Below are 24,324 nucleotides of genomic sequence, written 5' to 3'. Positions count from 1 at the left end.
ACTGGTCGGGGCATAGACTTGGATTACTGTGATATTGAATGGTTTGCCTTGGAAACGAACAGAGATCATTCTATCGTTTTTGAGATTGCATCCAAGTACTGCCTTTCAGACTCTTGTTGACCATGATGGCTACTCCATTTCTAAGGGATTCTTGCCCACAGTAGTAGATATAATGGTCATCTGAGTTAAATTCACCCATTCCAGTCCATCTTAGTTCGCTGATTCCTAGAATGTCGACGTTCACTCTTGCCATCTCCTGCTTGACCACTTCCAATTTGCCTTGATTCATGGACCTAATGTTCCAGGTTCCTATGCAATACTGCTCTTTACAGCATCGGACTTTGCTTCTATCACCAGTCACATCCACAGCTGGGTATCGTTTTTGCTTTGGCTCCATCCCATCATTCTTTCTGGAGTTATTTCTCCACAGTTCTCCAGTAGCATAATGGGCACTTACTGACCTGGGGAGTTCATCTTTCAGTGTCCTATCTTTTTGCCTTTTCATACTGTTCATGGGGTTCTCAAGGCAAGAATACTGAAGTGGTTTGCCATGCCCTTCTCCAGTGGACCACATTCTGTCAGACCTCTCCACCATGACCCATCCGTCTTGGGTGGCCCCACACGGCATGGCTTAGTTTCGTTGAGATAGACAAGGCCATGGTCCGTGTGATCAGATTAGCTAGTTTTCTGTAATTTTAGTTTTAGTGTGTCTGCCCTCTGAAGCCCTCTCGCAACACCTACAGTCTTACTTGGGTTTCTCTTACCTTGGACGTGGGGTATTTCTTCACAGCTGCTCCAGCAAAGTGCAGCCGTTGCTCCTTACCTTGGACAAGGGGTATCTACTCACAACTGCCCCTCCTGACCTTGAATGTGACTGCTCCTATCTCAGGGCTTTCGCACTTGCTGTTCCCTCTCCTGGAATACTCTCCCTTAAGATCTGTTTATGGCTTGACTCTTACTTCTTCCAGATTGCTGTTCAAATATAATCTAATCCAAGAGGCTTTCTCCAAGGCCTTACATAATCACCTCCAGAAGCCATCACCCTTTGTCTCTCTACTCTGACTTTACTCTTCTCTAAAGCACTTACAACACCTGTCATAATACACATTTATCTCTTTATTGCCCACAAAAGGTACTCTGTTAGCTTTGTCTCTTTTGTGTAGTACTACATTCCTAAAAGTCTAGGGCTGCTTTGCATAGTTTGTTGAATGAATGAGTTCATCTCAGTTCCCCTTTGCCATCCTAGTATGTACACCTTAAACTGAGTATGTGCTGAGCATGCATTTAGAATTTATACCTGAATAATATTCATTAAACATAATCCTAAATCTACACTTTTTCATCAGGTACATAATCTATCTCAAAGCAAGAAAAAAAAATTAGCTAAATAAGAATTACTAAATTCCACAAGTAAAAAAGCAACATCATAGGAAAAAAAAAATCTAAATGGGTAATCAATGAGTACCCAATATCCTTCAAGTCAATCCAGAGCTGTTAAGACATTTACTCATAATTACATAAGTATCAGTACTCTTATTCTACCCACTCATAAAATATTAAGCAATATTCTGCCTTTTAGATTCAGATTTAGTGAAAGTTGCTCAGTCATGTCCAACTCTTTGTGACCCCATGGACTATACAGTCCATGGAATTCTCCAAGCCAGAATACTGGAGTGGGTAGCCTTTGCCTTCTCCAGGGGATCTTCCCAACCTAGGGATTGAACCCAGGTCTCCTGCTTTGCAGGTGGATTCTTTACCAGCTGAGCCACAAGGGAAGCCCTAGGGTATTTAGGATATTCCGCCTATACTAAACCAAATAAATTACTTCAGGCATCCTAACATAAGTAGACATGGCATTAAGTTACAGGTCTTGGAAAATGTTAACCTTCTGGCAGGAAATAAATTTTTATCAGCTATTCAAAATTTGGGCTTCCCAGGTGGTGCCAGTCATAAAGAACCTGCCTTTAAGGGACGTGGGTTTGAACCCTGGGTCAGGAAGATCCCCTGGAGAAGGGCATGGCAACCCACTCCAGTATTCTTGCCTGGATAATCTCATGGACAGAGAACCCTGGTGGGATACAGTCCATAAGGTCGGAAAGAGTGAGAGACAACTGAAGCAACTTAGCACGCATGTATTCAAAATTTTACAGTGCAGGTGGATTCTTTACCAGCTGAGCCACAAGGGAAGCCCAAGAAACTGGAGTGCGTAGCCTATCCCTTCTCCAGCAGATCTTCCCGACCCAAGAATCAAACCAGGGTCTCCCGCATTGTAGGTGGATTCTTTACCAACTGAGCTATCAACAAAGACAGCGCAAAAAAAATTACTGCTAGTATCACTGGTGAACATCCACCCAAAAATACTCAACAAAGGTGATAAAAGTACTTTAAAAAAGATCATATGCCACAATCAAGTGGGGTTTATCTCAGGAATAAAGGAATGGTTCAATACCCACGAATCAATCAATGTGATACTCATTAACAAACTAAAGAATAAAATCCATATAATAATCTCGATAGACACCGAAAAGCTTTTAACAAAATTCAACATCCCTTTATGATAAAATCTCAACAAAATGGAAATGGAGAGAACATATCTCAACATAATAAAAGCCATATATGACAACCCCACAACTAACATCACACTCAACAGTAAGAAGCTGAAAGCATTTCCTCTAAGCTTAGGAAGAAGACAAAGATGCCCACTCTTGCCACTATCATTCAACACAGTATAGGAAGTCCTAGCCACAGCAACCACAGAATAAAAAGAAATAATAGGCATCCATTTCGGAAAGAAGTAAAACTGTCACTGTTTGCAGATGACATATACTATACAAAGAAAATCCTAAAGACACCACTAAAAAAGTACCAAAACTCATCAACGCAAGTGTTAAAGTTACAGGATAAAAATTTAATATGTAGAACTCTGTTGCACTTCTCCACCCTAACAACAAACTATCACAAAGAGAAATTAAGAAAACAATCCCATTCAAAATTACATCAAAAAGAATAAATACCTAGAAATAAATCTAACTAAGGAGGTAAAAGATCTCTATTTGGAAAACTCTAAGAAACTTGTGAAAGAAACTGAAGACAACGCAAACAGACGTAAAGATATAGTGTGATCATGGGTTGGAAGAACTAATACTGTTAACATGACCATACTACCCAAGGCAATCTACAGATTCAATGCAATCTCTAACAAAATACCAATGGCATTTTTCACAGAACCAGAACAAACAATTACAAAATTTGTATGGCAACACAAAAGACCCTGAACAGCCAAAACAATCTTCAGAAAGAAGAACAAAGCCAGAGGCATCACACTCCCTAATTTTAAACTATACTATGTACAAAGCTTGTCATCCAAACAGTATGGTACTGACACAAAACAGACACACAGACCAGTGGAACAGAATAGTATCCAGAAATGAATCCACACTTATGGGCAATTAGTTAATTTATAACAAAGGAGGGAGCAATATACAATGCGAAAAAGACAGTCTTCAATAAAGGATGATGGGAAAATTAAACAACTATAGGCAAAAGACTCAAACTAAACAACTTTCTCACACCATGAACAAAAATAAAATCAAAATGGATTAAAGACTTAAATGTAAGACCTGAAAATAAAAAATTCTTAGAAGAAAAAAACTCTTTGACATCAGTTTTTTTTCTCGGATTCGTTTCCTTAGACAAGGGAAACAAAACCAACCAAATGGGACTATATCAAACTAAAGGGCTTTTGCACAGTGAAGGAAACTATCAACAAAATGAACAGGCCACAGACTGAATGTGAGAAGATACTTACTTGAAAACAATATATCCAGTAAGGAATTAAAAACTTAAAAGAACCCAACATCAAAAACACAAAGAACATGATTTTAAAATGAGCAGAGAATCTGAATAAACATTTTCCTAAAAACATACAAATGGCCAACAGGCACATGAAAAGATGCTCAACATCACTAAATATCAGGGAAATGCAAGTCAAAATGATTTGATATCACCTCAGACCTATAAGAATGGCTATTATCAAAAATGATAACAAATAATAAGTGTTGGTGAGGATGTGGAGAGAAGAGAACCCCAGTGCACTGTTGATCGGAATGTAACTTGATGCAGATATTATGAAAAACTTATGGAGATTCCTCAAAAAATTAAAAATAGAACTGCCATATGATCTGCTAATTCCATTCTTGGACATTTATCCAAAGAAAATAAAACACTCAGTCACAAAGATATATGTACTCCCATGTTTCACTGTATAATTATTTATAATAGCAAAGATATGGAAGCAACCTAAGTGCCAATCAACAGATGAATGAATAAAGAAGATGTGAAATACACACACATATTCCATACAATGGAATATTACTCGGCCATTAGAAAGAAAAAAACTCTGCCATCTGCAACAACACACATGGACCTACAGGGAATTATACTATGTGAAATAAGTAAGACAGACAAAGACACATACTGCATGATTTTACTTATATGTGGAATCTAAAAAACAAAACAAACACAGCTAAACAAAAACAGTCATAGATACAGAGACACAGCTGTTGAAAGAGGGGAGGTAACTGAGAGGATAGAAACAAGTGAGGGAGATTAAGAGGTACAATGAAACGTACAGTGTGGGGAATATAGTCAATAATTATGTGACACATTCATATAATAACAGATAGTAACTAGACATATTATGGTGATCATTATGTACAAAAATATTGATTAATTAAGTTGTGTGACAGAACTAACATAATATTGTAGGTCAATTATATTTCAAAAACAAACAAAAATCATAGAAAAAATGATAAGATTTGTGGTTACCAGAGGCAAGTGGTGAGGGAAGGAGAATTGGATAAACGAAGTCAAAAGAATGCAAAGTCAAGTGGGCCTTAGGAAGTATCACTACAAACAAAGCTAGTAGAGGTGATGGAATTCACTTGAGCTATTTCAAATCCTAAAAAATGATGCTGTGAAACTGCTGCACTCAATAAACCAGCAAGTTTGGAAAACTCAGCAGTGGCCACAGGACTGGAAAAGGTTCATATTCATTCCAATCCCAAAGAAAGGCAATGCCAAAGAATGCTCAAACTACCGCACAATTGCACTCATCTCACACGCTAGTAAAGTAATGCTCAAAATTCTCCAAGCCAGGCATCAACAGTACATGAACCGTGAACTTCCAGATGTTCAAGTTGGATTAGAAAAGGCAGAGAAACCAGAGATTAAATTGCCAACATCCATTGAATCATCGAAAAAGCGAGAGTTCCAGAAAAACATCTACTCTGCTTTATTGACTATGCCAAAGCCTTTGACTGTGTAGATCACAACAAACTATGGAAAACTCTTCAAGAGATGGGAATACCAGACCACCTTGCCTGCCTCCTGAGAAAATCTGTATGCAGGTCAAGAAGCAACAGTTAGAACTGGACATGGAACAACAGACTGGTTCCAAATTGGTAAAGGAGTATGTCAAGGCTGTATATTGTCACCCTGCTTATTTTACTTATATGCAGAGCACACAACACGAAATGCCGGGCTGGAGGAAGCACAAGCTGGAATCAAGATTGCTGGGAGAAATATCAATAACCTCAGATACGCAGATGATACCACCCTTATGGCAGAAAGCAAAGAAGAACTAAAGAGCCTCTTGATGAAAGCTAAAGAAGAGAGTTAAAAAGTTGGCTTAAAACTCAACATTCAAAAAACGAAGATCATGGCATCCGGTCCCATCACTTCACGGCATGTGAAACAATTAACAGTGTAAACAGTGTAAATAGTGACAGACTTTATTTTCTTGGGGTCCATAATCACTGCAGATGGTGACTGCAGCCATGAAATTAAAAGACATTTGCTACTTGGAAGAAAAGCTATAACCAACCTAGACAGCGTATTACAAAGCAGAGACATAACTTGGCCAACACGGTCCGTCTAGTCAAAGCTATGGTTTTTCCAGTAGTCATGTATGGGTGTGAGAGTTAGACTATAAAGAAAGCTAAGTTCCGAGAATTGATGCTTTTGAACTGTGGTGTTGGAGAACAGACTCTTGAGAGTCCCTTGGACAGCAAGGAGACCAAGCCAGTCAATCCTAAAGGAAATTAGTCCTGAATATTCATGGGAAGGACTGATGCTGAAGCTGAAACTCCAACACTTCAGCCACCTAATGCAAACAACTCCTTGGATGCTGGGAACTCCTGATGCTGGGAAAGACTGAAGGAAGGAGGAGAAGGGAATGACAGAGGATGAGATGGTTGGGTGGCATTACCAACTCAATGGACGTGAGTTTAAGCAAGCTCCAAGAGTTGGTGATAGACAGGAAAGCCTGGCGTGCTGCAGTCAGTGGGGTCACCAAGAGTCAGACATGACTATGCAACTGAAGTGACTGAGGGATGGAATGTAAACATGATTAATATAATTAACATTGCTGTTTATTATACATGAGAGTTGTTAAGAGAGTCAATCTAAATCCCAAGAGTTCTCATCACATGGGAAAAAATTTTTGTCTATTTTTTTAATGTTGTATCTATATGAGATGATGAACGCTCACTAAACTTACTACAGTAATCATTTTATGATGTATCATGTATGTAAGTCAAATCACTATGCTTACCACTTTAAACTGGTGTTTTTATATGTCAATTATATCTTGATAAGTAGGAAGGAAAAAGTTAACTACTGAACTGGCTTAGAAGGTTCACTGAAAACTTGTTTCAGTTCACTTCAGTCGCTCAGTCGTGTCCGACTCTTTGCGACCCCATGAATCGCAGCATGCCAGGCCTCCCTGTCCATCACCAACTCCCGGAGTCCACCCAAACCCATGTCCATCGAGTCAGTGATGCCATCCAGCCATCTCATCCTCTGTCGTCCCCTTCCCCTCCTGCCCCCAATCCTTCCCAGCATTAGAGTCTTTTCCAATGAGTTTCCAATGAGTCAACTCTTCGCATGAGGTGGCCAAAGTATTGGAGTTTCAGCTTCAAATCAGTCCTTCCAGTGAACACCCAGGACTGATCTCTTTTAGGATGGACTGGTTGGATCTCCTTGCAGTCCAAGGGACTCTCAAGAGTCTTCTCCAACACCACACTTCAAAAGCATCAATTCTTCAGCGCTCAGCTTTCTTCACCGTCCAACTCTCACATCCATACATGACCACTGGAAAAACCACAGCCTTGACTAGACGGACCTTTGTTGGCAAAGTAATGTCTCTGCTTTTAAATATGCTATCTAGGTTGGTCATAACTTTCCTTCCAAGGAGTAAGTGTCTTTTAATTTCATGGCTGCAGTATTCCATATTCTAAATAGTAAAACAAAACTCAAATCTAAGTGAATCAAAGATTCTTATAAATGGCTTTCACTATGTTCAAGCACTATAGGTCTAAGATTTGCCTATGTTTCTCTCTCTCTCTAAAAATAAGCCCAGGCAGGAGACGCACACTTAAAGAAAATTACAGCAGTCTTAAAACTAAGATTATCATAGTAAGAGTGTGCTACACTACCTAGAGAAAACCTGTAACATCATTTAATCTTCCTCAGCAGTAAATTTTATATCTGATTCTAGAGCCACAAAACAAAGGCTATTCAATAAAAAACAATGCTAACCTACAGCAACTACCCAGAAAAACAAAGAAGTTTTGATATCTAAAGTTCTTTAAAGAAAAATGTTTATCTAACCATTCAAGTTCTTTTAGTGAAATTTCACTTTAACAGTAAATTATTAAAGACATATATTTATTAATCTGTAAATCTGGGATTATCTATAATTCTGAAAGACCATGTTAATTCAAATTATAAAAACAGTAACAACACCACCCAAACATGGTATTCAAATGTATAAAAAATGAAGTTGATTACCATTTAGTTTTAAGAACAATGAATTCATTAATTATATCTATAAATAGAAATTAACTGTAACCTAGCATGGAAAATAAATGCTCACCTCTCCACGCTTACAATTAGCTCATAGTAAGCTGTTCTTTGGGAAAAAAATAGACAGCTTAAGTTTCAAAGAGGAGCCACAAAGCACTAAAGTGACATTTTTCTTAGGTCCTGCTGCAAAGCTTTCTTGTATTAGAGAACCATAACACTAGACAACAACAAAGGACAGGCATATTTAACTGCTCAAACAGACATGTGGGCTTCCCAGGTGATTCAGTGGTAAAGAATCCACCCTGCCAATGCAGGAACCACAGGAGACACAGGTTCAATCCCTGGGCCTGGAAGATCCCCTGAAGGAGGAAATGGCAACCCACTCCAGTACTCTTGACTAAAAGACCTCATGGACAGAAGAGCCTATAGGGCTACAGCTCATGGCGTCTCAGAGAGTCAAACACGACTGAGCAACTAAAGACAGTACATAGATAAACAGGTAAGAAATGTTTTATTTCCAAATAAAGTTTCAAATTAAGTGTGGCTTGAAGCCAAACCACAACTTCCTCTGGGAACTGTGGATTAACTTCTTACTGTTAGACTTCCCTCATTACTGCTTACACTTATTGGCCCACAAGGTATTTTATCTCATTTCCCCTAAGGACTTCGGCACTAATGAGTCGAGTTAAGACCACAATGTAGGCTGCTAACTGAGTAATTGGAAAATACCTTTTTCTCATTTTCCTTTCCAACACACACACACACACACACACACACACTTATTCACTGACCCCTTCCCTTCCTCCAAGGGTAAGAAACAGTATAAATGATTCCATGAAAGTAGTTTACGTAGAACTGAATACAATGTACACAGAGCTCAGCAGAATTCTGTTGTGTATGACTGATTTCCAAGCCAAAATATTACTTGTAAGAACTTTGGCAGAAGCATTAAAGTAAGAAACAAAGAAAAAAATGTAGAACATACAAGGAAAAAGTCACTTACTGTGTATCATCTTCAAGTCAAAAAGTTTTGCACTTAACAAATCTTCTGTTATGACCTTTTTTCTGTAAACATCAATAAAGAGGTGAAATAATAGAAAACTGTTACTCTGCTCATTTATTTTCAATCCATTGCCCACAACAATGAAAGCTATTATGCACCAAGTTTTAAATTTTAGCAAAGAAAGCATGATGAGTTGGACTCCCCACTTAGCTGCCACTCTCCACTCCAATGATTACAAAGGAGATTCACTAACACGAAACAAAACACTACTGCAATCCCTTTCCCTGGAACTAGTCGAAAGTATCAGAAAGAGGAGTCTTACATCTTTAGAATGGAGAGGCAACAACAAATGGGTTATTTTCTAAGTGCTGGAAATGAGGCATACGTCTTATAAATAAATATAAGACTGAGAGGAATTCTAAAAAACATTCAAAAGACTTCAAAAAGAATGTACAGTAAAAATCTAGTAACTGACAGATTTACCCTGAGAGAAATCATTAATGATGTGACTTGGTGGGCAAAAGCAAATTATTATTTTGCATCTGTTACTTCCTTTTACCATTCCTCAACTACAAGTCCTTGAGAAAAAAACAGCTAAGCGTGTGGACTACCTCAGGTGTGTTGAACCCACTGTATGACCCTGTTACAGGTCACATAATAAGGAGCACTGCACTCTCAGGAGGAGTCAAGAGGACTGGGTAATTCTGAAAAAATGTGTATCTATGACATTGCCATAGCCAAGAATAGGAGAGGAATGAAGAATAAAGCTAGCAAAAGGTATTTCTTCATTATGCCTGGGGATAATGTGTTATTTACTAAGCAAACATAAATGGAAGAATCAAAGCTGACTCAAGTATAATTAATTTGCTCTACTGAAGTTATTAACTTGGGTTTATGGGTGGGCTTTTGAACTGAGTGTTCCACAAATCCCTTAAAATCAACGAACTTTTGTCTGTAAGTATATTTTATGACGTATCTTTTCGGGTAGAAGTTCTCTACAGTTTTCTTCAGATTCCTGAATAAGTCTATAACTTCCCAAAAGTTAAGATCTAGACAGCTACAGAGTTATAAATAAGTGGCATAATTCAGTAAATCTCAAGGAATATTGTCAATGGTTTTAGTAATACATTTACTCTCTTACGATATTAGTATTCTGATGAAATGTACTAATGAGCCATAGATTTAACTATAAATTTGACAATATACTGATTTAATACAACTTTGCAGCAGCTCTAAATATAGTTCAGATCAAAAAGGGGTTACATTTTACAAGTACTGCAACAAGCTATTTTCATTAATAAATTTCCAGTACACTAATTCAATTTAATTAAAAATTACCTTAATACCTGTTAAACTTGAGTTCTAAGTATTTCTAGGCAATTATGTATTAACATAGTAGCTAAGAAATCCAAACATGTTTAAAAATTTTTTCAAACATAAACATTTGTAACAGTACTAGCAAGTGTCTGCTACAACACAAACAAGCAAAAGGAGAAAAATAATAGTTTCAATTACAACAGTCTCATGAAGAATGCTGTCCTGTATCATTAGTTACTTTCTATTTTCTGCCCATAAATACTACACCAATTATTCAAAATGTAGGCTGTATACCAATGCTTATCCATAATGGCTTGTGTTTTGTTTTTTTTTACATGGCTGTAACTTTTATCTTATAAAAGTATCCATCTATAACAAACTAGCAGAAAACTAAAATAAAAAACTAATTCATCAAAGACAAAGGTCAAATAAATTATATTCTCAGATTTCATCTGGTCTGTCCTTAAAATATCAAGGGAATGCTTTAAAAGAATTAGATACATTGAAATTTCACATCATTTTTTTAAGTTTTCTTATTTGCTAACTTCTGATTCTACACAGTTGGATTCCATTCCTCAAGCTCATCACTAACCTCATACAGCTTTTAGAATTTTCCTGACAGGATAGCTGTTTCTTAAAAGAGTTTTCTTTTTTCTTGTCATTTGTTTCTCTCAACTGTCTTTTTACTTGAACCTGTGAGAAAAGCAAAATGATCTATTTAGAGTGTTAATCCAGGATCACAAATAGCCTATACATTTCCCTTGAAAGAACAAAAAATTAAAGAAGCATACCGTCTAAATTAAAGTGTAGCCCAAATACATGAGCGTATTAGTTCAAGTATGCTAAACTATAAACTGAGTATTTGTGCTAAGCTCTGGGGAAGCAAATCAGTAAGAGAGAGGCATGCAAATGAGTTAGGAGTATGCTCATAACAGAAATATAAACACAGATCTTATCTATATGTATGTAGAACTGACTTTATCTGAAGATACCAGAGAAGACTTGAATGAGTAGATAATTTATGAGTTGGTCTTAAAGAATGAATAGGAATTTGTCTAACGAAAAAACATATTATAAATGGAGGGAACACAGTTATAAAAAGAGTGCAGAGAAGCCAATGTGGATGTGGAAGAAGAAGTTAGCAGGATATGTAACTGATGTAATATATTAGGACCAGACGGTAAAGGCCTTGAAAAAGAAAATAATTCTATAGAAATCAGAAAATAAATGAAGGTTTACAAGTAAGTGAATGAAATGATCAAATTTGCTTTTTTTGACAGTAATATGGAGAATGAACCAGTTAAAGAGAGACTATAAAAGCCAGGAAACTGGAAGGAAGCTCTTGTAACAGTGTAGAACTATATACTGTATGAGACAATAGTCACTAGCCATATACTATTAAGCATGTGAAAATGTGGCTGGTTTAAAATGAGATGTAAGTGTAAAATATATACTAGATTTCAACAAAAACAACAGGAGATAAAATCCTTCAATAACAATTCTTCTAAAATACTACATGTTGAAACAATACATTAAATGTTAAACAAAATATAAAAATTCATTTTAACTGTTTCTTTTTATTTTTTAATGTGGCTACTAGAATGTTTATATTATAGAGTGGTTTGCATTGATAGTATATTTCTATTGGCAGAACAGGTCTAGATGAAAGACAGCCTGAGGGTCTACAAAGAGGCAATGAAACGGGGTGAATTTAAGACACTGTGCAGAAAGAGGAGGCAAAAATAATGAAAAGAGAAAAAATGGAAAACTTTCAGAGGCTTTTGATCTGGGTGACCGAGATGACAGTACCATAAACTGAGGCTGGCGAAGGGGCTGAGAATGAGGTGAGTTTGGGGTTTGTTAATGCTTAGATTCCTTTGGTATTCTAGATAGAGATGTCCAATAATTGGTTGAAAATATAAGCAACTATGAATGTCTCATTCAAGTTTAATTGTAAAGGAAAAAGGATAATAAAGATGCAAAAGAAGTAAAAGGGCAAAGAGATATTAAGAGTATATAGACAATATCACATGATAAAAAATACATTTTAAGTTTGACAAAATTAGATCAGCACTGTTCCAAACTTTTAAGTAACATTCAAATCCTATTAAATAAAACATGTATTTTATTCCAAGTAACAGAACAAAATTTTACAGAGTATCTTTGGAGGCTACTTCATGCAACATAATACATATGTGTGTGTGTGTGTGTGTGTGTGTGCATGTGTGTGTATACACACACAGTCTAGAAAAACAGAGAACACATCTTTCAGAGAAGTTATGCTTTATAATTTTAATTATACTATCACACATATATATACATAATGTTTTATCTTTTCTTGAAGATATATACTAATCTGCATAATGTCCAGAGTTACACAATTAAACATGCAGGATCTTTTACATATGTCATTTTATTTGAATTGCAGTCTCATTTATACCTTATGTCACTGAGACTCATCTGGAGAAAATAATCAAAACAAATTATAAACACCTACAGTATGAATATTTAATGTTTAAATAGTTTTACGTTGCTTACATACCCCTTTCTATTCACAAAGACAGCAACCAGTCTTGCTGCTATCATTAATGGCATCATTTATATATATTGTATATCTTCATTTTTAACTTTCATTTTTACAATACCATTCCTGATTTATCAGCAATAACGTCAAGAAATCTCTTTCCCACACATTTCACTTTACTTACTACTTACTCTCCTTTCCACTTTTCACTTTTTATTCATCAATTTACGAATATTATTTCTATTTCTTTCTTTTTTTGGTAAGCCAAAAAAAAATGTGAATACAAATCATAATCATGGTTCATAATCAAATAACATCAGTGTGATGTGTGCATCTCAAGAATGTGATCAGGATTAAGCATTACAATAAAATTGTACTTAACAAAAGAAAAGTTATCTGCCCAAAACAGCTGTGAAACTGTGAGAAGTCCTTCTCATCCTTCTCAAGATTTTCACAAACTCCCATATTTTTCTCCAATTAAGCGGTTTCCTTCAAGTACCAGCACTTAAGAACAAAGACACCATTTTACATTTAATTTTACTTGTTTAATCTTCTCAACATTATATGCTTTTCATGAAAACAATTTTCAGGTATTTTGGACTTAAGTTTTTGTGGAAGTTTGTGGGGGTTGTCTCTGAATCTAATATTCCATTCTTTTTTTTAATAGAGATTAAACACATTAAACTTAGTTAATTCACAAGTACATTCAAGTATCTATTAAAGCAAAATCATCTCAATTAAGTTTACACAGTTCATTCTGCAAAATAAACTCTAAGCCTTACCTTAACACAACCTTCTGATACACTGAATTTAAACACCGCCTGAAAAGGTTTCCGGTCAATAGGACATGAAGGCAGCGTCTGAAAAATCATCAACAAATTATAACTTTACAAATGTCTCTTTAAAATAGGTCAAAATTAAACTATAACATTTATGGTAAGTTTTTCACTGGAATAGGAAACAACAGAAAAACAATTTTTTCTTCTTTCAAAGATACAGATGAAACACTTTTCATCTGTGTCATGTCACAAATAAATACTGTAATTTCAAAAAATTCATTCAAACATTTATTGAGCAACTACTGTATGCTAAATAAGTGGAATACAATTAACAAGAGAAAGAAGATTGCTGTTATCAAGATAATACCTATTAAGACCTGCTGCCCAGTTGAGAACTACAGCTACAATGAAAGGAAGCTGGGCTGAAATCATTAGTTCTGTGATCCAAACCACTTGAGGAATTCTAAATAAGCTGTAAAAGGAATGGCTTGGACAGGTCCCTCACAGATTTTAATATTCTAACAATATTTCCCCCCAAAGGAATCTTGAATAAGCAGCTTCACCAGCAATTTAAAAGAAAAAAAAAAAGTAAAGGAAAGGTTTCTCCACTCCTCCCTCAGTCACATAGATACCCTTTCCAGAAGTAGTTTCTTTCATATCTTTTTGGAGATATCAATGTTCATACATAACACGCATTATCTTTTAAATATAAAATTCAGATGCTGAACTGAATCTTGTATTTCTCTTAATTCCCTATCTACCGATCTTAGATTGGCTCATATTACTATTTCACAGCTGCCCCATTCTTAATATGTCATAACAGTTCTGATTTATATCTTTTATATGAGTAAGGTTGAAAATATTTTCATACTTAAGGGCTCTTAAAAGATCCTTTTCTTTAACTGTCTATTCATGCCTTTTGTCTAACTTTTTTTTATTAGTTTGCTGTTCTTTTACAAACTGCATTAGGCTTTGTTTATAGATTAAGAAAAATTGTCCTCTGCCCACTCTGTAATTCTAAATCTTTATTTTGACACAAGTATTATTTCCTGTACTTTCAAAATTAATGTGCATCAACTCTTAATTAACAGTTTCTCTGGTAATATTATTAAATGTTTGTATAGGGAAAGGTTTATATTATTTAAATATTTTAAGGTAAAGTATGTTGTCTACTAGGGTAAAAGGGAACATCCTGTAGTCTATGAAGACCATACTAAAAGGTGATATTTTAATACCTATGGTTATAAAAGTAAATCAGGATTCTAACAACTTAACAGTCTAAAAGAAAAGGCAGTAATCAAGTTTTGATAAATAATCCTATATTTCCTAGTGGAAAAATGTGATTTTTGCTTTTCTGGACTTTGGCACAAACCAAGATAAACCAGGTGCAAGTAGAACAGAACGTGTGTGGCCCCTGATCGCATAACACATTTTCACAAAAGCTTGTGAGTTACTCTGGGAGCAGCCAAAACATAAACTGAATTACTTTTTACTACCCTGCTAAAAAGCGAGTTTTCTTTCCCTAAGTAGGGAGGCCTTGATCAAATGCTTTACACTGTACCTGAATTAGGAAATGTGACCTTCCTTACTGCATTAAATCGGTTCAGATTGGTAGAACCCACCTCAGCTTACTTCCAAGTACCATGGATTTAGGATGCTATTACTTTCCCTTCAGAAAAATTTGACCTTAAAAAACTTTGCTACAAGGAGCAACAAAGCTGTCCACACCTTTTAAATAATGCATTGCAAATAGCAATTCTAGTTCAAAGAACTCGGCATCATAACTATGTGACTGTTGTTTACATTATCATTTACTGCATAAAATGTCTTAGCCTAGAAGTTGTATTAACACATTTATAACTCAAAAGAATACTCTATCGTGGAAACCTTCAAGTACTTACTTTTACTGAAGTTTCAAAATGCATTTTCTATTTTAAAGGTAAATTTAGATAAGAATTCATTAAATACATAAAATAATTGTTTCCTTCATTTAAAAAAAAAACTATTAAGATAGATGTGTAAGGGCTCTGGATTTACTGTCTATTTTCATATTCTGCCCTGTCTATGCATGCGTGTGCTTAGGTGCTCAGTCACATCACTCCTTGTGACCCCGTGGACTGTAGCCCTCCAGACTCCTCTATCCACAGGATTTTTTCCAGGCAAGAATACTGAAGTGGGCTGCCATTTCCTCATGTTTAATGTTAAGCAAATTACATAGCCTTTCTATGTCTCTTTTGCGAAAATGGGGATAACAATAATCTCTGAGGTTTCTGCAGGAATTAATGGCATACACTATTATGTAAAGTCTTCCAAACATCAACTGGCTTTATAGCACTAATAATAAAAAAGCTTGGTTCACTAATGAAAAGAAACGCACAATATGATGTATATATACATGTAAGAGATACAAAATTGTTAACGATGTTTTAATTGGACTTTTCAAAGTTCATGACATATATGGACATTAAACTATTTTTATATCTATTTCAACTTGTAACACTACGATCCAAAAAGAGTCACTGTGTTAAAGGAATTTAAATATCAGATATATGTTAGATACACCAAACCTTTCTAAAACTCTGAAATTACACAATCTCATTTTCTTCTTTATTAAATTTCCTCTGTTGACATCAGCTAAATGGCACTCTTTCCTTTACCATGTTCAAAGTATCAGGGTTCTAACCTAAGTCATTCCATTTTGATCTCTTACAGATAATAAAAGTTTTGAGTAAGATTTTGGTTTTGTTCTTTTTTCCATAAGCATAATTGTCATGGATATGTGTAAGGTTTCATGTGAAGAAAGGGTTTCAGGGCTATTTAAAAAACAAAAAGAAAAAGACAGAAATAAAAGTAGTAGCTGGAAAACTACTGCTATATATTAAGATAATCTGTATATACTTATATTTTCTAAAGATAATCTAGTTAACACTAGAAAATAAATTAATAGATTTTCTTTGGCTCAGGCTTAGCCATTAGAAAAATTTCTTAAAAACAGGTTATCCTCCCCAGATTAAAAAACAACAACAACAAAAGCATACATGAGAAAATAAGCTATCTAAAATAGACAAAATATCTTTTGCTATGGCTACTGAGAAATCATGATATCTATTTCTGACCTTAAAGCAGTTTAGCAAAGCATTTCAAAGGGGAAACAGAAAACTCAATTATCCTGAGTTAAGTCTTCACAGCATACTTCAGTAAACAGTGATTAAAGAAGAATTAAATGAAAAAGAAATCAAAACAGATTTTTTTTAAATTAAGTGGATCTTTAATTTTTCCTTAATGTATACTCTAAGAAAAATATGAGTATCTTATATTAGCATATGCTAAAGCTCAAAAACACCATCATTAATAGACACTAAAGCATAAAATTATATATCTATGATGATCAAATAGTTTTAACAGGGAAAAAAAGGTTTTAAATAATGGTTTGCATTGGCCTAACTTTAAAGCATTCCTGAGGATTCTTCACCCTCATAATTCAGCAGATATCCATTTGGAAAATCTCAAAGATATTCTAATCTTCAGTTTGCATCACTAAAATAACTAATTTAGTTTTTAAGTTGTGTAGTTTTAAAAATTCACATTTAAAACTAATGAAATTTAAAAATACACTTAGTTCTGCTTTAAAATGTATTTTTAGTTCTGAAGAAAATTATCCCAAATCTTACAACAAAAATAAATACACTTTGGTTATTCACCATTTTGAGTCCTTATATATATATATAAAAATATACTCTTTAATCATTCACCTATTTTAACTGACAATGACTTTTATTTTCACAATTTTTAAAGTATCTTATTTAATTAGTTTCACAGTCAAAGTAATAGAATATCATTCAACTTTGTGATACAGCTACAAAATGAACAGAATGTGATCACTACTTTACAATGTAACATGTATTAAAAGAACAGAGCATACATTTTACTGTGAATGCTCTGTAGTAAAGTTGTATCAGTTAAGGAGGCGATTTCAATAGAAAAAATAATCTTCCTAATGATTTCAGTAAAACATACCCTAGTATTCTGAAGCGTTGTAAATTCCCAGCTCAGACAAACCCATATTTAAATGTAAGAACACGAAACCTTCCTTATTTGGGAATTCAGGATTCTTGATTTCTAATATTTCTTGCTTCCTGCTGCTGCTCTATCCTCAATCACAAAGGCTGCCTACCGATAGCCCCTCCTAGAGAGAGAGAAGCAAGTGTTAAAGGTAAGTGCTTAAAGACTAAATCTCAGTACCTATGCTTTAGGTAGGTTTGTCTGTCCATGGGAATCTCTAAAACATGAATCTCTCTTACTGATAAATAGAGCACATTAAATAAAACTCCAGTTCAAAATCAACAAAAGTGATTTAGGAATTACACTATGACAGGTTAATGCTTATTTTAAAGCCATTCACAAGGACCTATCCTTTCGCCTTGATGGTCCCAAGATACCTAGTCTGGACCCCTAATGAAAGTGCTCACCTGTAGTCAGCCTACATATACACTACCACATTTAACCAGTTCTTTCAAGACAGTCCTTGTCAATGCATATTAATGAAACTATGGTTCTTTATAACCCACTTTCAGGAATGTATCCCTACAAGACAAGTGGCTGTCAGTGATAAAATTAACAGCAAGAAAACAGTTTATCTAACTATTCAAAAGAAACTTTCATTTTCTTAAAGATGTATTACAACAGTTGGATAGAATTACTTTTAATCTTTTTTTCTTTTGACATTTAATAGTTAAGACTTTCTTTTTCTAGCATGAAAAGAGAAAATCCCATAAACTATCTATATAAATCATTTTATAAATTCTGACATTTAAAATTAGACTATACAGAAATATACATCAATGTACCCAACTGGTAAAAACAGAATATTAAATGAAAATCTATTATATATATGCTTTAGATAATGAGCATTCACAATATAAACATATTCTTTTTCTACCAAATGTTATACCAAAGAATTAACCTACACAGTGAAAACAACTGGGAATTTGGAATAATCAGTTACAAATTCAAGTTCTGGAGAAGTCAGAACTAGCAACCTCTCTAATCTACTTTAAGGATGAAGATAGACAGCCCTGAATCACCTACTGCATAAATTGCAATAATTAAATAAATTAATGTATTCAACAATGCTTTATAAATTGTAACGATAAGGACTAATGGTAGTGCTCCACAGATATGTTTAAATTACTGTTCACTGAGAACTATGTAACAGATTTGGTTTAGTTCAGGAATAAAGAAAAATTAAATTTTAGCAAAAACTGTTGGGAAAATCCAGGCAATAAAACTCTGCTGAATTATGTTACCCAACAATAATCTAATCACTAGAATGATATATAAATTTTTCTACCGATTGCTTAAGGGAACATCTGTATAAAACACATCAGTAGTCAAGATATAAGTCAACTAGTCATATTTTGATTTTTTTGGTATTATTAACTCAAAAATATACTCCTCACCTGTCTGCATTGAACACTGTTGTCTGACTTCTTCAAGAACCATATATCACCACAGTAAGACTCCTCATTTCTATTCTCACGAGAGAAAACATACCCTTGCCAATTGTCAAATTTTTATTTCATTAACCTTACTTTCTCAAACTGAAGCTCTCAGCAAGTTGAGGGAGGATAATTTGCTTATAGTAGGAAACTTAATCACATTTAATAATTAGTTAAAAAATAAGGGGAATATTTATGTTACTTAAAAGTGAAAAGAACCCCAGTGGATATCAAGAACCTCCTAATCATACATATTGCATATTCCTTTAAATAGAGTTTAAAAAAAAAAAAAAAAAAAAAACCTTAAACACTTCAAACATGAAATGTTTCCAAGTCCTCAAACTTTAACCTTTTAAGGGTCAAAATTTTAACCACTTCTTGACAACCTGTCAAACCATAAATCTTATTTTCTTAACATGTATATGTGTGTCTGTGTGTAGCTTATCCTATTGTCTATTGAGCATCATAATTATGATTGGCTGTGAATACTATGGCCATGTGTCAAACTACTCTAGCCTTCACCTTTCTAATTATCTACTTAAAATGTGCCAACTCAAGACAATCAAGATTAAACTTATGTGAAAACTAAATGTCCTCAACATGTTTAGAATGCATTTTTGCTCACAGTAAAAATACTTAACTTTCTAAGTAGCTGGTAAAATTTAATGTATTGGTTCTATACATATTTCATCAGGTCAAAGGTCTCCTTTAGTTCCAGATTCTCAGTTCTAATATTGATGCTTTAAAATAGCAAGAATTTCAACTTTCCTAAAGTGCCAATTACTATGTCTTTGTTTAAATTAATATTCTATTTCAACATCATCATTTTCATTTTATAAACCAACAGGCTTACCATCTCTTGAGATCCTTGAAATTACACATAGAGTAGAGTAGACATGTTTAATTTCAATTTTTTCTAGTGTCCCTAGTGGGAAGCCATTAGGCTCTAGGCCATGAAGATCATCATTTCCATTATTCTGAATCTTTCTGCCCTAGGTAAGGTAGATGCTATGAAATATCCAGCAACTAAATTCAGTTACTTACTCACTTTAAAGTCCTCATATAGCTTTTGTTTTAAATAACCACAAAATCAAAATTTTAGAGCTTAAAGAAATTGAAACTAATAGTGATTTTGGGTGCTGCAATTCATGGGGTCGCAAAGAATCGGACACGACTGAGCGACTGAACTGATTTTAAGAACATGAGAAATTCCAGGGGTGTGTTCAAAATAAATATACTAGACTATTACATATTTTACTTATTTCTTATGGAGAATTTCTTCAACGCCTAAAATACTAAGGTGACAGTAAATAAATGAGTTCTTCTTGGTTCCTGACAACTATTCCAGATCATGTTTTAGTGAATCTTGAGTACAAATCTCAGACAGCTCAGCAGAACTTCTGAAAGAGAAGACTAAGAAGGTGACCCTGAATACATCTTGTACTTTTTTCTTATTATGTAGATTTCCAGTCACTGTAAATCTCACTTTTGATTTCTAACTTCCTACTAGAAGTGAACATTAGTAAAATTTAAAACTATGGATCAATTTTTTTTAATTTTTAAGTATTTTTATTTCAGGCTATCTCTTGAAGTATTTAGAAACAAATTAAGAGTTCAGGATCCTTGCCCTGAATAACAAATAACCATTAATACAGTAATTTAAATGAAAGAATATATATGAAAGCCTTATTAGCGCAAGCCTGGCCAGTTAACAGAGACTGAATATGGACACTTAATGCTAAAATCTAAATCCAAAGTAAACTACATGCCTCTTTAAGAATAGAAGGAGGCTGAGGAAAATGAGAAGAGAGATCTTAATAACTAATGGTCATGAATAAGTACACTAGTGAACATGAAATCTGTTTCTATTTGTCAAAGTGCTTATATACCTCAAACATATCTAATTTTTTATCATACCAATAAAAGATTCAAACTGAAAATTTAGTTCAAATCCTAAGTGATTTCGTTAACCAGTATTCATTGTTTACAATGAACATTTTATTACAAGACTGTGCTCTTGTTACTGCTCAACCTAAATGGCTTATTTAACTGATGTATGCTATTCCCATTATGGACAATGAAATAATTCAGAATATTCTGTTTATTCTCTACTTTCAAAGTTAACTACTTTTGTTTAAACAATAACCCAATTCCCCCCCTCTGTAACACAATTAATGGTAGTACAGCAGAAACATATTTTCTCTTTAAAGCAATTGGCTTCAATAAAATGTTTATATCCAAAGAAGCAACACAAGAAAGACATTACATGCGAGAAAAGTGCTGATTGTAACATTATGTATGTAATCAAGTATTTTCAACCTAAAAATATTCAGCAAGAGTTAAAAAACAGACAAGTTTAGCACTATCTAGTAGAGTTGAATATGTACATTGTCTACAACCTAGTAGTACCACTTTAAATTCACACTCTAGAGAAAACTGAACTTGCACACCATGATAAAGCTAATGGTTATGTCAAACATACATGCAGTGTAATGAAGGAGGTGAATCAAGTCTATTTTATATATTCTAATCTCCAGAGAAAAACACACACTCAAATCACGGTTGTTGAACCTCCCTATTATGTGGTCACTGCATATAATCTTACAAAAAGCATCAAATTGAAGACTTCTGCCCATCTAGTATCTACTGGAAGCAAAAATGCCTCTATTTTTAAGATATCTAATCACAGAGCAAACCATGGTGCACTAAATTCAACACAGATGAAATCATTAGTTGGGTGGCAGAGAAAAATATGCATTCTCATTTCATTAGTAAACACTCCTGCAAACACACAGGAGTGTTCAGAATTACACTAAATAATTAAACTCAAAAGATTTTCCCCCAAAATACATTTTCACCTATCCTGAGTCCTTTCTTGCCAAAGACCAGTTTAGACTTTTATCTAATTAGAACTGTTTCAAGTATACTATTATGAATTCAATTGGTATAACAAATCTTTTTTTCGTCCTCCCAGAACTTGGCCTTAGTCAGTATAGTTATGTTCCCTTTTCCACACTATTAATGAAATATAGGTAAGACAAAGAACTGTGAAAACCCCAATTATGCAAAAGGCAATTAATTCTAATGTGCTTAAGGACAACAAACAATTTGAATGTAGCTAATACTAAAAATATTTTTAAGATTTATTTCCTATACACTGACAAATTACTACCTCAAAAAATATAGCATGATCTGTGTGACAAATTTTTATTTCACAATTCATAACAATAGGGCTCATAATGAATACTCACTGTACAGCAGTACCATGATCTACTTGGCACAAACTGTATCAACATAATACATTAAAAGTCCCAAATTTTTCTATTTCTCAATCATTTACTATCTATGAAGAACCTCAACAATATCTCTAACTTTGAAATTAGTTCATAATATGGGAATTAGAAAAATGCAGTTATAAATTTATTTCTGCCTCTTAAGCTATGAGACCGTGGCCAAGTTATAGAACACAAAATCCAAGTTGCCTCATCTGTAAAATGGAAAGACACTGTTACATCTGTTCTGGTTATCCCACAAGGCTGATATAAGGAAGAAATTTAATAATCTATATAAAAATTCTCTGAAAAATATAAAACACAAAGCAGAGAGAAAACATTAGTAGTAGTAAGCAGATATAATCACAAGAGGGTCAAGTACACTGAAGATGAATTATTGTGTTTCTACCAGAAAAAAATACCTAATCTACTTTCCAATAATTCTTTTAAGGTACGTATTTATAATTTTTGTAGTAAAAAAGCACAAAAAGCTGACTATATAAAATTTAGAAAAGAATATTTAACAAAACTGGAGCAACACAAAGACATTTGTCCTAAGTGGAAAAAAAACACATTACTGTGAAATAATTTATGAAAGGCAGTATCGAGTCTTTAGGTAGAATGAAATCATGCTAGGGAATTAAAATACAATAATATGCAATATTTAGACTTACCTCTGCCCACTTAAGAATACAGGTCAAGCAGAAGACATGATTACAGCTTTCTGGAAAACCAATTTCCTTCTTTAACAGGCAACTGAGGCATATTGGACATCTATCAGCTTCACTGTACAACACACCAGTGGTAGCAGTATTATCTTTATTTTCTTCACCTATAAAGTAAAGCAGTCATATATGCTTTTAATTTCTCCAGATCAAATGACTTATGTTTCTGGTAGTACAATGGACTAGATACTCTAAAGGGCCCTCCTTCTACAAAGCAATTAGATCTTAGATACACTGTAAGAAACAAACTCTTTGAGCACAATACCTCCAATGTTTACTAATTTAAATTTAAGGAGGAGTGAAAAGAATTTTTCATGAATTTAATTTTAAAACAATAATCATACAGTTCAAATATTTAAAAATTAAAAGAAGGTTATAGTAACAAATCTCCCAAGCAATCCATCCAATCAGTTCCACCCAATGCAACAAGTAACAACTGTTAAACTTGTTCTGTGTTCTTCCAAAGACATAATAGAATGCACAGACAAGGAAATCCTAATACATATTCTTTTAAACCTCCTCTTCAAACAAATGCTAGAATACTATACACAACAGTTTTGAGTTTTTTGTTGTTGTTTCAATCTAAAGATGGGACAATCACTTATTTTCAACCTTTGGAAACCTTACTTTCAACCTTTGCAAACAATGAAAAACTTATTTCCCACTTTTAATAGTATATCAGTAGGATAAATTCTTAAAAATACAATTCTAGACCAATGTGTCTGTACATCTGTAACCTGAAACATTAGAACTTTCAAATACTACATTGTTGTTGTTGTTGGTTAGTTGCTAAGTTGTGTCTGCCTTTTTGCGATCCCATGGACTGTAGCACATCAAGTTTCCCTGTCCTTTGCTATTTCCTAGAGTTTGCTAAACAGTAGATTAGACTCAGAAGAAAAAAACATCTGTGAACTAGAAGAACTGAAGAAACTACCCAGACTGTAAGAGACAGAAGAGGAGATGTAATCTGTGAAAGAGAGGTTGGAAAATGAGGTCAGAACAAAGTCTAACACATTAACTGAGGTTCAGAAGAAGAGAGTAAAGGGCAGGCAATAGTTAAGTAGTAATGGCTGGGAAATGATAACACAAATAAAAAACACAATCCAACAGATAAAGGACACACAAGGTATACTAAATAGGAGAAAAGAAAAGAATCCATGTTTAGAAACAATGTTGCCAAACTGTACAACATCAAAGATGAAAACAATATCTTAAAACCAAAAAGAAGAAAAAAACAGATCATCTACAAGGGAATGACAATTAACTTGAAAGGACATTTCTTGACAGCTAGTAAGAAAACTAGAAAATAGCCCAAAGGAAAAAAACAAAAAACCTCAGAG

General features: G+C 34.1%; 1 protein-coding gene across 23 annotated transcripts in view; it reads right to left on the bottom strand.

Annotated features, from left to right (window-relative positions):
• Positions 1-24,324, bottom strand: part of SCAF11 (SR-related CTD associated factor 11) — an 88,172-nt gene that overhangs the window by 25,596 nt on the left and 38,252 nt on the right. For 12 of the 23 annotated variants that reach the window (XR_014051530.1, XR_014051525.1, XR_014051527.1 and 9 more), the window contains 4 exons: positions 22,934-23,091; positions 13,493-13,570; positions 10,779-10,879; positions 8,870-8,931 (listed from right to left, as the gene is read on the bottom strand). Coding sequence is in view for 12 of the 23 variants with exons in the window: in XM_081483143.1 (XP_081339269.1) it covers positions 8,870-8,931; positions 10,779-10,879; positions 13,493-13,570; positions 22,934-23,091 (399 nt within the window). In the remaining 11 variants the exon portion in view is untranslated. Of the gene's footprint in view, positions 1-8,869; positions 8,932-10,778; positions 10,880-13,492; positions 13,571-17,506; positions 17,676-22,933; positions 23,092-24,324 lie in introns of all 23 variants that reach the window. The other 11 variants (XR_014051531.1, XR_014051528.1, XR_014051529.1 and 8 more) reach the window with 1 other exon arrangement.

This window comes from Giraffa tippelskirchi, chromosome 4 (assembly GCF_054371585.1).
Source record: "Giraffa tippelskirchi isolate mGirTip1 chromosome 4, T2T-mGirTip1v1.2.pri, whole genome shotgun sequence".
Taxonomy (NCBI): Eukaryota; Metazoa; Chordata; class Mammalia; order Artiodactyla; family Giraffidae; genus Giraffa; species Giraffa tippelskirchi.
This window is presented reverse-complemented; position numbering and strand designations above follow the sequence as displayed.